The following is a 17333-nucleotide window of genomic DNA, read 5'->3' on the forward strand; positions in this document are numbered from 1 at the left end:
GTTCTAATAAACTGTGGTGCTGGAAATTTTCTTAATATGCTCAGAATCATCTTCATAGACTAATCTGTTCCTGTTTGCACGCACTGATTCTGACATTTATTGCTTATTAATTGCACTTGTATCATATCATGCTACACCCGCTATGTATTATTGTTGTGTGAGTGGTTGTATGTCTAGATGGTGGACTGTAGAAACTGAATTGCCCGTCGGGGATTAATAAAGCTTTCTGTATTCTGTATTCTGGTTCATCCAAGGCTGCTGTATGTGTTGTGACTCTTTAGTGATTTGTCACATTTAAATTGTTTAGAGATGTGTGTGTGTAAGAACTAACAAGAACCAACAGAGGTATTCGTCATGGGAAGTAGTGGGTATTCTGCTTTAATCATTAAAATAAAGTTCCATTTACCACTGCATTAAAACTGAATGCAAAGCAAAAAGCAACAGTTGCATTTGATGTCATTCCATTAATGTGATGCTTAAAGGGATAGTTCACCCTAGAATGATATTTCGCTCATTATCTACTCACCCTCATGTTGACTAAGGGCTGGAAGAAGTTTCAGAGTCCTCCGTCCCTTCTCTGAGTTACAGGGGGTCTTGGTGTAGCAGTGCATTTCAATGCAACGGTTGTAAAGGGACACCAGAGCTCTTCGTAAAAAAACACACACAAAAAAACATCCAAATACCTCCATGATGCTCGTATGTAATGTCCGTCTTGTGCTGAAGCCCCAAATTGCGTAATTGTCCCGAAAAAAATTAAATAAGTCCACATTCCAAGCATGTTTGTAGCATTAGCTCCGAGTGTTGTTGTCCCGGCTCTTCCGCTGCCAGCGCGCATGCGCAAGGTTCGCACTGAGACTCGCTTCCTTGTTTACCCCGGCGAAGGACTAGAAGCAGCCCGTAATAGCCTGCCTTGCACCGGGACAACACTTTTTCGTGCAATTTTAATTTTAATTTTTTTTAATTTCTTCTTCTTCTTCTTCTCTCGTTGCACGGCGGTTCTGGTCCTTCGCCGGCTGGCTCAATTCGCCGGGGTAAACAAGGAAGCGAGTCTCAGTGCGAACCTTGCGCATGCGCGCTGGCAGCGGAAGAGCCGGGACAACAACACTCGGAGCTAATGCTACAAACATGCTTGGAATGTGGACTTATTTAATTTTTTTCGGGACAATTACGCAATTTGGGGCTTCAGCACAAGACGGACATTACATACGAGCATCATGGAGGTATTTGGATGTTTTTTTGTGTGTGTTTTTTTACGAAGAGCTCTGGTGTCCCTTTACAACCGTTGCATTGAAATGCACTGCTACACCAAGACCCCCTGTAACTCAGAGAAGGGACGGAGGACTCTGAAACTTCTTCCAGCCCTTAGTCAACATGAGGGTGAGTAGATAATGAGCGAAATATCATTCTAGGGTGAACTATCCCTTTAAACAAGCCGTCACTCCTCCTCTGCTTGGAGCTGATAGAGTGTTTTAACCCGGACCACATCTTGTATCCTGGTGTTGGTGAGGGCTTGTTGTCTGTGGCGTTCATCCGCTGCATGACTGCCTCACAGCACGCACTCAACATCCTGGATACAAGAGGCGTCTAAGCTACAGGAAATTGTCTTAGTATCAGTGTTGGGAACGTTACTTTAAAAAAGTAATTAGTTATAGTTACTCACTACTTGTTCCAAAAAGTAACTGAGTTAGTAACTGAATTACTCTATAATAAAAGTAACTCGTTACCAGGGAAAGTAACTATTTGCGTTACTGTTAAAAAAAAAAGTTGCTATAGGCTATGTCAAAGAATTTGGATTTTTTTGAGCAGTTTTCACAAGTCAGTTGAAATGAGTAGAACAGACAGGCAGGGGTAGAGCAGCAATTTTAAAAGTCGGGGGGTTCTAAGGGTAGCACATGAGCACCGCAACCGCCTTTGGCCCCTGTTTCTAGATTTTCTTCATCAGAATATGCAAATAATATTGCATTGCCTGGACTTCCCTTCCTCATCCTACATAAAGAACTCAATGTTAATATTCCTGAACATGGAAGTGTTGAAATATTTTATGTAAACTTGATTTTGATGAGGAAACATTCATTTCTTTTGTTGTTCTTTTATCTGCTTTTTATTATTTCACATATATTTTGTTGTTCTAATCTGTTTTAACTATTCTTTCATCCTAGCCTTTATCGTACTCTATATTATTATTTTATTCCTCTTATTATTTAAGATTTTAATAGTTTTACTGCATTTCATTGTCTTCATTTCTATTCTTTTCTAGTTTCTGAGAGCAATAACAGGGTTGATGTAGGGGATTTTCTTCATTGAAAAGAAAGTTTTAAGCTCCAACAAATACCTTTAAGTTACGTAAATGAACACCTACATGACATTAATGCAATAATATGTACTACTATAAAATTGAATTAGTGCATTTATGGATTGGCATCTTTCTGTTTCCCTCCTGTCACCTAATTACATGACAACTTGAGTGGAAAATAAGTCAATCTTCTGCTGCCTTTCCTTTTTGGCATTCATAACAAAAAGAATAATGCTTGCAAAACTTTGCATTAACTTTGTTTGCCACCTGGCTTGCTTAATAGTTTCGTTATTTACGGAGAAAATTCGCCATTATTAACTAGTTAAATTACCGTTTCATACCTCTGCTCTGTTTGCTGTCTGCTGCTGCGAGTGACGGGTCGGCAGCTCCGTGTTAGCGTTTACTTTGCCGGGCGGCCGGGACTAGTGGGTTTGGTCAAATGATTTGTGATTGGCTGGATGGCTGTCAATCAATCTAACTGTCTGGGGGACTGAGGTGCGCTCCATTTCAGTACGCTGGTACACTGCCAGGGCGGGCAAACGGTCCTTAGGAAAAAGTGGGGGGGATGAAATCAGCTTGTTGAAAAAGTGGGGGTGTTGCAACACCCCCATCCCCCACGGGTGTGACGCCCATGCAGACAGGTGTTTGTACATAACTTTCGATATTTATATATAGGCTATATTTTATATTTATATTTATATTATATTTATACATATAATATTTATATTTCGATAGGGTTTAGACGGCGAGCCATCATCTGTGGTGGAGGTATCGGTGCTTTTGGCCACTTTGCAGATGCGTGTGTCATCGTGAGATGCTTCATTAAATTAGAGTTGCTTACAACGGATGTCGACAAAGTCTTCGCTCCTGGACATAATGTACACATTACATGCACGTTCCTCCCTTTGACCACAATGAATTTTTTTATTTATTGAAGTAGTGCTTATATCTCCACCTTGAAAATGCCAACTTTTCATCGGATTGCTCCTGACTCGCCATCTCTGCTGCTTCATCGAATCTCTGTTTAGCTGTTGTGTGTGTGTGGGGCGCGTGTGCTGGCATGTGTGTAAAAACACTGGCTCTGATTGGCTACCATGAAACATGACTCTGCCTTAGCCAATCATAATCGCTTACCTCGTTATTAACCCACCTCCTCACTAGCGGTGAGCCAGGGGTGCGTTCGGATTACACCGTTTATTCAATCAATGCATAGTAACGCACCGCATTTAACGTCCAGTAACGTTAACAGCGTTGTAACGACGGGGAAGGTAATTAGTTAGATTGCCCCGTTACTGAAAAAATAACGTCATTACCTAACGCCGTTCTTTTAAACGGCGTTATTCCAAACACTGCTTAGTATCTGAGCCAGCGTTTTTAAAAACCATCAGCTGTAGTGGTATTTTAAAACCCTCTGCTGCAAACTATAGGTAAGAGACTAAACTAACTACTTGAGCACAATTAATACTGAGAGAAGCAACATTTGAATATTTCTCTTCTCTGTTGTTGGTGTTTGTGGGTTGTGTTGGGGCTGGCGCCTATCCTTGCTGTCATCGAGCGAGAGGCAGCGTACACCCTGGGACAGACCACTGTTCACACTCACGCCAACTTAGAATCCCCAATGAACCTAACCAGCATGTCTTTGGACGGTGGGAGGAAGCTGGAGTACCTGGAGAGAACCCACGCAGACACAGGAAGAACATGGAAACTTCAAACATCAGTGCTAACCACCATGCTACTGTGCTGTGAACTGATTTGAAATAAATAATAAGATCACTGGTATACTGATGGCCAGGCCTGGCAAAGCATTGTTTGATTAAGGAATGCATAAAGTCCCTCAGGCAGAGTTCATCTCATCAAAAGTGCACCTCATTCACATAACGATAATGTGAAGAATCTGGTTGGGCAGGTAAATCACTCACTGCACTGGTACGGTCTGGCTCCACCTTCAAGAAAGTCATCCTTAAAACCCAAGTCAGTGTGACACGGTCTTCATTCATTTGTGCATCGAAGGCTGATCTGCCTCTGAAACCTTCGACTCCTCTGCTTCATTCACCTCCAAGCGGCTTCACCATGGTGTCAGTGGTATGTCAGATGCTGGGCTTTACCCTGGCTGTCATTGGATTTCTAGGTACCATCACTGCATGTGTCCTGCCAATGTGGAAGGTCACGGCCTTCATCGGAGCCAACATTGTGACGGCGCAGGTCATCTGGGAAGGCCTATGGATGAACTGTGTGACGCAGAGCACAGGCCAGATGCAGTGCAAGACCTATGATTCCCTGCTGGCTCTACCTCAGGACATCAAGGCTGCCAGGGCTCTTGTGGTCATCGCCATCACCGTTTCTGTTATGGGGATCCTCCTGGGTATTGCTGGGAGCAAGTGCACCAACTTTGTGGAGAACCCAGCGTCCAAAGCCAAAGTGGCCATCGCTGCTGGAATTATCTTCATTGTTGCCGGTGTTTTGGTTCTCATCCCAGTGTGCTGGTCTGCCAACAACATCATCAGGGATTTCTACAACCCCCTCCTGACCAACGCCCAGGTCAGAGAGCTGGGAGCTGCACTCTACATCGGTTGGGGAGCCTCAGCCCTCCTCATTCTGGGTGGTGGAGTACTCCTCTGTGCCAACTGCCCTCCCATCAGGATAACAGCCCTCTCAAGAATAAAAAGTCATAAAAAATAACACTCTATGTGCATTTGTTCCACCATCTTTGATTAATTAGTCTGTATTTTTCTACAGTTCTTATAAACTGTGGTGCAGGAAATATTCTTAATATGCTCAGAATCATCTTCATAGACTAATCTGTTCCTGTTTGCACACAGTGATTCTGACATTTATTGCTTATTTATTGCACTTGTATCATGTCATGCTACTCCTGCTATGTATTATTGTTGTGTGAATGGTTGTATGTCTAGATGGTGGACTGTAGAAAGTGAATTGCCCTTCGGGGATTAATAAAGCTTTCTGTATTCTGGTTCATCCAAGGCTAGTGATTTGTCACATTTAAATTGTTAAATGTGACAATTGTGACAAACTGCCCCGTGTTGTTAAGCAAATACACACACATTCATTCATTCATTCATCTTCTGTAACTGCTTGTCCTGTGAAGGGTCACAGGAGGTGGGGTAGGGTGGGGTTGGTGGGGGAAAGGCCCATGGATTCAAACCCGGAACCTTCTTGCTGTGAGGCATCAGTAACCACCACACCACTATGCTGCCCCCTCCCCAAACACATGTTCATGCAAATACCCACACATAGCAATGATTCTGAAAGCTTCAATTTCATATACGGTAGCTTTTAAAAAAAATCAAAAAAATCAAAAAATCATCACATTTAACATTTGCAGGCTGACAAACATGCACAAGTGGCCTCAATTGTTTTTTGTTTTCCTTTTAGTGCTTGTGGGAAATTTATTTTGTTAATCCCAAGAAAGGCTGATGAACGGAATCTTTTTATTTATTTATTTATTTTTTAAATGTGACGATGCAGATGAAGGAACAATGAGAGAATTAAATTAATCCAGTTATGGGGAGAGGATTACACATGAACATATTTTACAAAGAGCTGGCTAGATATAGTGATGTAGTTTCCACAGAAAACGTGGTGCATGTGCATATGAACTGAATATTTCTCTTCTCTGTTGTCTGTGTTTGTGCATTTAATTCTGATGGGCTCTGTTAGAGATGCACAATTTTTCACATCTTTCGACTGGAAAGATTCCCCTGGTGTTTTGTGATATGTGATATTTCTAAGAGATGTGTTTGTGTAAGAACTAACAAGAACCAACAGAGGTATCCGTCTTGGGAAGTAGTGGGTATTCTGCTTTAATCATTAAAATAAAGTTCCATTTACCAATGCATTAAAACTGAATGCAAAGCAAAAGGCACCAGTTGCATTTTATGTCATTCCATTAATGTGATGCTTAAACAAGCCGTCACTCCTCCTCTGCTTGGAGCTGATATCGCGTTTTAACCCACACCGCATCTCGTATCCTGGTGTTGGTGCAGGCTTGTTGTCTGTGGCATTCATCCGCTGCATGAAACAGGAAATTGTTTTAGTATCTGAGCTCTAGTGGTATTTTAAAAACCTCTGCTGCCAACTACAGTTAAGAGACTAAACTAACTACTTCAGGACAATTAATGCTGAGAGAAGCAACATTTCTTTACTACATTAAAAAAGAAATAATAATAAGGAATAAGGAATTCAGTGTGAATTTGATCAGTTTGATAATTTCTAGTCTTTCACAGTCTCAGCTGATTTCATCTAACTCCACCCAGCACTACAGCATCTGCATATGAAAGCGTTTCCTTGTGTGTTTCTTGTTTCTTTTCAAGAACAAAAGCAAGACATTGTTTTAAAGGATTGCCCCTCCTCCGGCTCTCTGAAAAATCTAGTTGAGCCAGAGGAACTCACCTGACAAGTGCCCAGCGCTCCTCCTTCACAGTCTCAGACAAACAACAGGTGAGAGAGAGCTGGATCACTCTGAAAGGGAACCAGAGCTGCACGCTGTAAACCTTCTCTCTCCTGCCGCGGACGAAGCCTCTTCACCATGGGGAGGATTGGCAAGGAAGTGGCAGGCCAGGTCATAAGCTTCATTGGCTTTGTTGGGGTGGCGGTGACCAGTGGCATCCCCATGTGGAGAGTGACGTCCTTCATCGGCGCCAACATCGTGACCGGGCAGATAGTGTGGGACGGTCTGTGGATGAACTGCGTGATGCAGAGCACCGGGCAGATGCAGTGCAGGCTGAACGAGTCTGTGCTGAGGTTGTCCAATGATCTACAGGCCGCGAGAGCGCTGGTCATCATCTCCCTCATCTTCGCCTTCATTGGCTTTGTCATCTCATTCATTGGAACCAGGTGCACCAGCACCCTGAAGAAAGAATCGTCAAAATCCACAGTGGTGATCATCAGTGGCTGCCTCATCATTACGGCTGCCGTCATCCTCCTGATCCCCATCTGCTGGTCGGCGGCTGTCACCATCACAGACTTCCAGAACCCTTTGACCCTCGAGAGTCAGAGGAGGGAAATCGGAGCAGCTATCTACATCGGTTGGGCCACTGCTGCGCTGCTTCTGATCGGCGGGATCATCCTCACCACTTCCTGTCCTCCTCAAAGACCCCCGTATGGATATCAAGGCTACCCGCCGGGAACAGCGTACCCGTACACAGCAAACCCGGTATCGTATCGCCCTGTGTATGCTCCTCCATCCAACGTAACATACACAGCCACGGGGTCATACATACCCAACAAACCATATGCAACACCACCCACATACTCTGCTGGACAATATCTCTAAAACTGAAAAAGCAATTTCTGCTACGACGGCTTCAGGAACTTTAAAATTTAAATATTACGTTTTGTATTTCTAGATGATGGTATGTATTGCAATATGCTGTTGTTCTGTAAAATCACTTCACTCTGAAGAACTGTGACCTTTGAAATTCTTTCTCTCTTGGATTGCTTTTGTGCTCTAAAATAGAAATATTTGTAGTTTGTGAAGCCTTCCCAAGAGGAGTACTTACACAGTCACACAGGAGTTGTGTTGCATTGTCTTTTAATGAGGAATTCACTGTCAGTGTATTTATTTCCTTGTCACATAAGAGCACATTCTGTAAATAGTGATGATTTGCAATGTGTTTTTTTTTTCTTTCTGTACATGCCACTTTATTTTCAAAATGAAGAATTTCAATAAAATCTTTATTGTACATTAACTTATCTGTTTGTGGAGTCATTGATAATTATACTATTAATAATATAAAATATAATCTGAAAGGATTCATTTGAACTTTTCACAACGTCAGAGACCTTCTACGTTTAAATGTATGAGGCAGAAAAGGAGACAACACACATTTTCTGTCATAAACACAATTTTAGCAATGTTATATTTTTTAATATATAATTAAAAGGTATTTTCTCTAGTGATATAATCAGCTGTGCGGTACTTTCGTTTTGATTGGGTGAAAAATGCAAATCAGTTCCTGGAACCGTTTGACAGTGGCGACGATTACAGTAAAACTAAGAAAATGGGCCATAAATGGAAGTGCCCTTTGACATCCGGTGAAACTCCACCCATGTCGGTGTTTATTTTTAAACCTGAAACCGGTGACTGGACCTGATGTCCCAGTAACCAGGCCTGGCAGGGCATTGTTTGAACAAGGAAGGCAATGCATCTTTACGGGCCGCATTTACATAAAGTCACTCGGAGAGAGTGATGTTGATCTCGTCGAAACTGCGCCTCGTTCACATGCAGATAATGTGAAGAATCTGGTTGGGCAGGTAAATCACTCAATGCACTGGTTTCAGGTCAGACGAGAGGACGGTCTGGCTCCACCTTCAAGTAATCCATCCTTAAAACCCAAGTCGGTGTGACACGGTCTTCATTCGTCTGTGCGTGCAAGGCTGACCTGCCTCTGAAAACCTTCAACTCCTCTGCTTCATTCACCTCCAAGCGGCTTCACCATGGTGTCAATGGGACGACAGATGCTGGGCTATGTCCTGGCCGTCATTGGATTTCTGGGGACCATCATCGTGTGTGCCCTGCCAATGTGGAAGGTCACGGCCTTCATCGGAGCCAACATTGTGACGGCGCAGGTCATCTGGGAAGGCCTATGGATGAACTGTGTGACGCAGAGCACAGGCCAGATGCAGTGCAAGATATATGATTCTCTGCTGGCTCTGCCTCAGGACCTCCAGGCTGCCAGGGCTCTCGTGGTCATCGCCATCATCGTTTCTGTTATGGGGGTCCTCCTGGGTATTGCCGGGGGCAAGTGCACCAACTTTGTGGAGGACGAAGCAGCCAAAGCCAAAGTGGCCATCGCTGCAGGAATTGTCTTCATCATAGCCGGTGTTATGGTTCTCATCCCCGTGTGCTGGTCTGCCAACACCATCATCAGGGATTTCTACAACCCCCTGCTGACCAACGCCCAGAGGAGAGAGCTGGGAGCTGCACTCTACATCGGTTGGGGCACGGCTGCTCTTCTAATCCTGGGTGGCGGCCTCCTCTGCAGCTCATGCCCGCCCAAGGAGAGCTCAGACTATCCAATCAAGTACTCCGGTGCCCGGTCCGCAGCTACCAGCAGAGCCTACGTCTGAGAGCTGCACTCCTCTGAGAAAGACTGTAAATGATTTTGATTTTCTTGTGCAATCCTCCTTCATTCTGAGTTTCTCGTACTATCTGAGAGTCTGGCAGCACCACAAGTTGTATCTCACTTTCTCTGTTGAGGTAACACGCAGTGAGAACTCGCTGTTTTGAGAAATTCAGAGTTGTTTCATGGAAGGAAGAGTTTGTTAAGGAATGAGATGCAGTACAAAGATGAGGTGTGTGTTACGGTACTGGCAGGAAAATCTTCCAGCAGGCATTATTACTGGACTTAATGACAACTATTTTATATTAAGCTTGTATCAAACCAATGTCCAATCAAAGCTGTGTTAAATAATTGTGTAAATGGTTAAGGAAAAGAATTACATACAGAACTACAGTGTGAATTTATCGTATTTAATGTTTCACGAATGTCTTTTTACAGCAAATATCATTTGAGTGCTTTGTTTACTGAAATCATTGATGTATAATAAAATCATTTCTTGTTATTTACCAAAATATACATTTGTCAAAGTGTCTTTTTACATCACCCAGAGTGATTAGACGCCGCTCTGAGATATTGTGAAATAGCTCTGTCATGCACACAACCGGTTCATGGCTTGTAATCTGCACTTTTTACATTAGTCACCCGACGCAATAAACCAACGGTGAACCTTGTTGCAGGGTTGACCCATGCTTGCATTTACTTTAGAAACACTAGATGAAGAAAAATAAAATGCCACGGCTTAGGAATCAAAGAAAATATCTAACTGACAGTGTAAGACCTCCATTCAGACTGTAAACCAGTTCAGCCAGTTTTTCTCAGTGTGAACAGCCAGTCAAGCCTTTTTCAAACAATGCGTCTTGTGAGCGTGTTTCAGCAGAATCAGTGAAAAACAAACCCACCCAGCACCGGCGTAGGAAAAAGAAAAAGTCTGAATTAGAAAGTATCCCCTTATACGAGAAAACAAACCAAAATAAAACGGTTGATAAGCGAAGGTGACCGCACCTAACACAATAAGGAAGTGTGTCAGATCAGTCGGCGCAACTGTGTGATACTTAGACACAAACACATGCAGAGAGAGGAAAATACTCGGTGCTTATTTGATGGTTTTGTTCATTTTATAGGATTTAATGAGGAGAAACATTTAGAAATAGGAGGCTTTAATACCGGCCCTGAATCACAGCAAACGTGATTATTTTTAAACACACACGATGGTTAGATGGAAAAGAGAAACCGAACCACTGCTAATTGAATGTAATTAATTATAACAACAATATTATATGATCTATCTGTTTTCAGAAAATGTCCCAAAATCACATTTGTGTATTTATTTATGTTCAACTGACCTTTAACGGTCATTTAGGTCCTGAATAGATAGAAGATAAAAGAAGTCAGGTGACCATAGTAAAAGTAGTATTTCTGATTATTTCCCATTTCCAGCCAAGCCACAGTTTTATCCTCTGTCTTTCCAGAAACTCATCCCAGATGTTGTTCTTGCAACAACGACGACAGTTTCTAACTAAAACATTGTGACGCCATAAAACAAATCTCATTAAACCCCCTCATACTGGATGGAGATAGACACATTCTTTTTATAATTTATAAGAGATTTATAAAGAGCATATCAAATTTAATTACAAAAAACATGTTGTCCTCTTTCAGGAAGTGACCTCCACATTTCAGTTGCATTCCAAACCATCACAAACATGATGTCAAAGCAGCGTGACTGGGTGTTTTCGCAAGTGTGAACACACCCTGTCACACTACCTGGTATCACGTTCCTACGTTGCCCTCTGCCACTACTGAGTGAATCTGCCCAGACCAGTTATAGATTAGTGACTGTAACGCTGGAGTACACGGCGTGATAATGTCATCATGGACTGATCGATACATGAAACGCAGGTTTCGGTGAACGAATCATTCAAATTGAAAAGCTATTGTTCTTCTTTCAGAGTCGATAAAGCTGCAAATGAACAAATGCAGGTTGTTTTAAAAGGAATTTATAAGGAATGTTTCAGATAATAACGCAACTAAACAAAAACACAACTAAAATGATTCATAGTTTATTAATATATCTGAGCATAAGTGCAGTAAAGGAATGTCACGTGTCAAATAGACACAAAAGCAGGAATAAAAAGACAACTTCATACGGCGATATCTTTCATTCGGGATCAGAATAATAAGTTTTGTCTTCAAAATAATAATTTTATTGTCGTAACTCATGTTAGCGTCCAACCAGAAAGGCAGATACATATTTACAGAAAATTAAAAGAGAGAAAAATTTAAAACAGACAGTGTTCTAGTGTACACAATGACTATTGACTTCAGGATGTGTACAGATACTGCAGCAGGTTATTTACAGAACAAAACTATGACTAAAAGAAACTACGCTGCCTGAACAAAACAAAATAGGTCACACACTCTAATATCTTGTTGGACCGCCTTTAGTTTTGATTACAGCACACATTCACTGTGTCATTGTCTCCATAAGCTTCTGCAGTGTCACCAGATTTATTTCCATCCAGTGTTGCATTCATTTTTCACCAAGATCTTGTATTGATGATGGGAGAGTCTGACCACTGCACAAAGCCTTCTCCAGCACATCCCAAAGATTCTCAATAGGGTTAAGGTCTGGACTCTGTGGTGGCCAATCCATGTGTGAAAATGATGTCTCATGCTCCCTGAACCACTCTTTCACAATCTGAGCCCCATGAATCCTGACATTGTCATCTTGGAATATGATCCATTGATGGAATAACCTGGTCATTCAGTATATACAGGTAGTCAGCTGACCTCATTCTTTGGACACATAATGTTGCTGAACCTAGACCTGAGCAACTGCAGCAACCCCAGATCATAGCACTGCCCCCACAGGCTTGTACAGTAGACACTAGGCATGATGGGTGCATCACTTCATCTGCCTCTCTTCTTACCCTGATGCCCCCATCACTCTGGAACAGGGTAAATCTGGACTCATCAGACCACATGACCTTCTTCCATTGCTCCAGAGTCCAATCTTTATGCTCCCTAGCAAACTGAAGCCTTTTTTTCTGGTTAGCCTCACTGATTAGTGGTTTTCAGTCCCAATCCTTTGACTACCCTTCTCATTGTACGTGTGGAAATGTTCTTACTTTCACTATTAAACATAGCCCTGAGTTCTACTGTTGTTTTACTTTCCATTTCTTCGCCAAACGTTTAAGTGATCACTGATCACCATCAATCAGGATTTTGTTCCAACCACATTTCTTCCTCAAAGACGATGGTTCTCCACTATCCTTCCAGTTTTTAATAATGCGTTGGACAGTTCTTAACCCAGTTTTAGTAGTTTCTTCAATCTCCTTAGATGTTTTCTCTGCTTGATGCATGCCAATGATTTGACCCTTCTCAAACAGACTAACATCTTTTCCACGACCACAGGATGTGTCTATAGACATGGTTGTTTAAGAAATGAGAAGCTACTCATTGCATCAGTTGGGGTTAAATGACTTGTTGTCAGCTGACAGATAATCACCCATGCAGTAATTATCATACCTATTTGCTTAGTCAAATCCAGGTGGTGACTTTTTTTTTTTTTTTTTTTTTTTGGCCAGGCGGTGTATATTACAGCAGGAAATACACAATCTATGGGTTAATGACTTCATATGTGCATTACATTTCATTTACTTCAAACACTCATCAGTGTGTTCTCATGTGTACGTACACAAATCACTGCTTGCCTTGAGACGTTGTGTCTTCCGTTAGACCCTCATGCTAATGAACAGGCCCTGCCCTCCACCCAACCTGCCTACATTTGTTGCTACGCTACATTTTCTGTCACATGCCGTTCTCTTGCTTGTCGAGAGCTGAGTAACTCAGTCCCCATCTCTTTCCAGGAGAATATTTGAAACCCCAAACGTTATTGTCTTCGCACACAAAGAATCCTGCATGGCTGGTAATCCTTGCCAGGGCCTCTAATGTGTCCTCCGCTAAGGTTTCACACCTCCCATTATTCCTCACGCTTCAGGTGCACATACGCACCCGATCGGGCTCTCAATATTCTCTCAGAGACTGGCAGGCAGAGAGAGAGAGAAGACGATGGCTTCCATGGGGATGCAGATGGCCGGCTGCGTGCTGGCCCTGTTCGGGTGGATCGGGGTGATCGTTGTGTGCGCCATGCCCACGTGGCGGGTCACGGCCTTCATCGGGAACAACATAGTGACATCGCAGACCATATGGGAAGGCATCTGGATGAGCTGCGTCGTACAGAGCACGGGCCAGATGCAGTGTAAGGTCTACGACTCCATGCTGGCTCTGAGCACAGACCTCCAGGGGGCCCGTGCTCTGGTGGTGGTCTCGATCATCACGGGCATTGCGGGGCTCCTCATTGCTTTCTCTGGCGGGAAGTGCACTAACTTCATTCCAGATGAGACCGCCAAGGCAAAGGCGTCAATCGCGGCAGGTGTGGTGCTGATGATCAGCGGACTCCTCTGCCTCATCCCCGTTTCCTGGACGGCCAGCATCATCATCAGAGACTTCTACAACCCCCTGCTCACCGACGCCCAGAGAAGAGAGCTCGGGGCCTCTCTTTACATCGGCTGGGGGGCCGGGGCACTGCTCGTCTTGGGAGGGGGGCTTCTGTGCGCCAGCTGTCCCCCCAAGAAAGATGACAGCCACTCCGTGAAGTACCTCATAAATAAGTCTGGAGGAAGCAACAAACAGGGGTCATTCCTGTCTGACACACCAACGAAGACATATATCTGAGTTTTCTAAAGGGACAAGAGGAAATCTGGTTGATGACCGACGGTTTTGTGCTGCTGCTGTGAAACACCGAGACAATCACAGCGCACACAGACAACCTACGATGAAGGAAACCTGCACTTTGTACACGGGACTCACACTTTTTAATGAAGACGCTCCTTTTCTGAGGTTGCTTTACTGTTGGTACATGTGGTGCTAGATCAAACGATAGAAGCTGTGGGTTTTTTATGTTTTGGTTTCATCACTTTATAATTGCACTATGTGTCTTTTTGTTCTTTTTTATTATTGTGATTCTAATTTTTATGCAATAAATGACCCTCTGCGGTACACATACCTTCTCTCAGATGATGCTTGTTTATTGTTTGAAAAAATGCATCCGAGCCCAGAGAGAACCTGTTTGTCAGGTACTTACCAGAGATCACTATCAAGGCAACAACAATGGTGACTCAGGGACCTGCAACGCTGCTGTTTGAAGTGTTTAGTGGAGCAGGAACTGCTCTTAGAAGTTTCATTTAGCACTTTCAGAGTTTTCTGCATAAATATTTATCACTTCAGAATGTCAAAGTGGTAAAAAAAAAAAGGCGGTTTTGACATTTAATTTTAAATGTTGTCAGTTCACAGCCTGACCGTGACGGGAGAGCTGCACACTCCCACGTTATCAAACAGCGAATTCAGAGAGAAGACAGCGTCAGATTACCTAGACGTACAAAACAAAGCATTTCTTCGGCGCTGGTCCTGCTTAATTTGTGCTTTACTTTAGGCGTTTTTCTTCAAAGTGTTCTTCTGTGAATCGCAGCAAGGGATGGAAACAATATCAGAAGTGAAATAAATTGAATATTGAGACCCTGCAGGTGCTGATGTCACATTAAGGTCTGCAGCATATCAGATCAAACATTAATCCCACCTTGATGTGCAGTTGAAAGTTATTGAAAATACTTAATTCAGTTTCCTGGGACTTGTAAAGCAAATACACAAAAAACAACAAGTTGTATTATATTAAAGAAGAATACAACAGGGAACGTGCATGTTATCAGTACTGATTACACACTATCTGTCTATTTATATACAACATGATCTAAAACACGTCTTAAAAAACACCTGGAAACAATCAGAATTGGTGACATTTGTCTTTCTGCAACACATAAACACATAAACACAGTTAATTACAAAGAGACAGTTTCCACTTTCCACAGAAACTCCACTCCATCACTCATCATCATCTTCTGTGACATACTGCTGCCTAGTGGACGACTTCCTCCTCGGCTTAAAAAGTCAAATAAAAATCCCCAGATATTTGTCTAATGACATCATTTACAGGAAACCGTTTCAGCGTCACTGTAAACACCTCTGTATCAGTCTGTCTGTCTGGAGCTGATTTGATTTGCTCATCACCAGATTACATGCGTCCATTCTGAATAAAGACTCAATCCTTTTGTTCTTGTCAACCCTCTGTGTCCCCCCCCCCCCCCCCCCCCCCCCCTCCCAGGACTGAGAGAGTCACTTCCCCATGGCTCTGCAGGAGTTGGGCATCAGCCTTTCCATGATCGGCGTCGCCGGCACCATCCTGATCTGCGCTCTGCCCATGTGGAAGGTGACCGCGTTCATCGGCACCCACCTGGTGGTCATGCAGGTGTTCTGGGAGGGCTTGTGGATGACCTGTGTCAGCGAGTACACGGGTCAGCTGCAGTGCAAGCTCTACGACGCCCTGCTGGACCTGTCGCCGGACCTCCAGGCGGCCCGCGGCCTCATCTGCATCAGCCTGGTGTTGGGGTGTCTGGGGTTCCTCATCTTCCTCCTGGGAGCACGCTGCACCAACTGCCTGAGACACCCTCGCATCAAGGCTAGGGTGGTGATGAGCTCTGGGGCCATCTTCTGCCTGGCAGCCCTCACCGCCATAGTCGCCGTTTCCTGGACAGCCAACACGGTCATAAATGATTTCCACAACCCCCGAGTGCCCGAGGTGCTGAAGAGGGAGCTCGGAGCGGCTATATACGTGGGCTTTGTGACATCTGGGCTGCTGTTCTGTGGAGGAGCCATTCTGTGCACGAGTTGTCCACCAGAGAGCGCCAGGTTCCCCTCTAGTCGGTACACTATGGCCAAGGCAGCCACACACAGCAGCTACGCCATCAAGAACTATGTGTGAAGAGTAAACACACACATCAGGGTGTGTTTGAATACAGAAAACATGTCGCAACACATACAGATACACAGCCCACATATAGGCATCTAGAATCATACTTGTTAATATGTTTGAAAATAAACCGATCAGCCACAACATTATGACCACTGACAGGAGAAGTAAATAACAATGACCATCTTGTGACAGTTCAGTGTTCTGCTGGGAAACTTCTGGACCTGGCATTCATTGGTGTGGATGTTACTTAGACATGTAGCACCCACCTAGACCAGACCAGGCACCCCCACCCCATAGCAATGACACTCCTTGATGGCAGCAGCCATCCCCAGCAGGATGCAGCCTGACACAGACACACACACAAAAACACTTTAGGAACAACTAAAAAAAAAAACATGAAGAACAGCACAAGGTGTTGACCTGGCTTCCAAAATCACTAGATCCCAAACTGATCAAGTATCTGTGGGATGATCCACAGAGGCCCCTCCCCTCAAAGACCCCCTAGACACCACAGGACACCCTCAGGATGGGGGTGCCATGTCCATTCTCTGATGAGTCACCACAAGGGAGACCTACACAATATTAGGACATGGGTCATAATGTTATGTCTGATCGGTATAAAAAAGGATATGAAGATGCAAAATATCTTCCAATATGTTCAAATCTGCGCCAACATCAGTAGTTATTTTAAATCTGTCCACTGGCATCATGAACATCCATTTGCAGAAGTTTGTTAATCTTTTTCAAATGTTTGCAGTTGAATTATAACGTCTCCATATGTGGGAAATGCATTTCACCACGGCTGGCACAGTGATGTGCTGGTTAACACTGATGCTGAAGGTTCTGGGTTTCAAGACTGGTTCCTTTCTGTGTGGAGTTTGCATGTTCTCCCTGTGTCTGCGTGGGTTCTCTCCGGGTACTCCGGCTTCCTCCCACCATTGCTCCATAGCAAATCTTCATATGAATTTCAGTTGTTTAATGCAGAATGATCATGTTGGCCATTGTTTTCACAAAATAAAGCCAGAGAATAGACTTGTAACATTTAAATATAAATGCATGTTTCTGTCCTGTGTTTAATTGCGTCTGTTAC

The 17333-nt window shown here is 43.5% G+C and overlaps 3 protein-coding genes across 5 annotated transcripts; all 3 read left to right on the forward strand.

Moving 5' to 3' along the window:
- Positions 1 to 336: 336 nt before the first annotated feature.
- Positions 337 to 16252, forward strand: LOC311498460 (claudin-4-like; the record flags this gene model as incomplete). Of its 3 annotated transcripts, none has more annotated exons than XM_084559064.1 (2): positions 337 to 1377; positions 15596 to 16252. In XM_084559064.1, exon 2 carries the CDS (start codon positions 15617 to 15619, stop codon positions 16250 to 16252), a length of 636 nt encoding a protein of 211 aa, XP_084415190.1. In that variant the 5' UTR covers positions 337 to 1377; positions 15596 to 15616. The 3 variants fall into 3 exon arrangements, with proteins under 3 accessions (XP_084415190.1, XP_084415188.1, XP_084415189.1); XM_084559062.1 differs by lacking the exon at positions 15596 to 16252 and adding an exon at positions 6625 to 7994 and having other exon boundaries at positions 349 to 1377; XM_084559063.1 differs by lacking the exon at positions 337 to 1377 and adding an exon at positions 13104 to 13539 and having other exon boundaries at positions 15605 to 16252.
- On the forward strand, positions 3946 to 5254 carry LOC311498464 (claudin-4-like). Its single transcript, XM_084559068.1, has one exon. The coding sequence runs from the start codon at positions 4364 to 4366 to the stop codon at positions 4970 to 4972; it is 609 nt and encodes a 202-aa protein (XP_084415194.1). The 5' UTR covers positions 3946 to 4363; the 3' UTR covers positions 4973 to 5254.
- LOC311498462 (claudin-4-like) lies at positions 8677 to 9889 on the forward strand. Its single transcript, XM_084559066.1, has one exon. The coding sequence runs from the start codon at positions 8750 to 8752 to the stop codon at positions 9380 to 9382; it is 633 nt and encodes a 210-aa protein (XP_084415192.1). The 5' UTR covers positions 8677 to 8749; the 3' UTR covers positions 9383 to 9889.
- Positions 16253 to 17333: the final 1081 nt, after the last annotated feature.

The sequence above is a fragment of the Chelon labrosus genome (genome assembly GCF_963514085.1).
Source record: "Chelon labrosus genome assembly, chromosome: 13".
Lineage (NCBI taxonomy): Eukaryota > Metazoa > Chordata > Actinopteri > Mugiliformes > Mugilidae > Chelon > Chelon labrosus.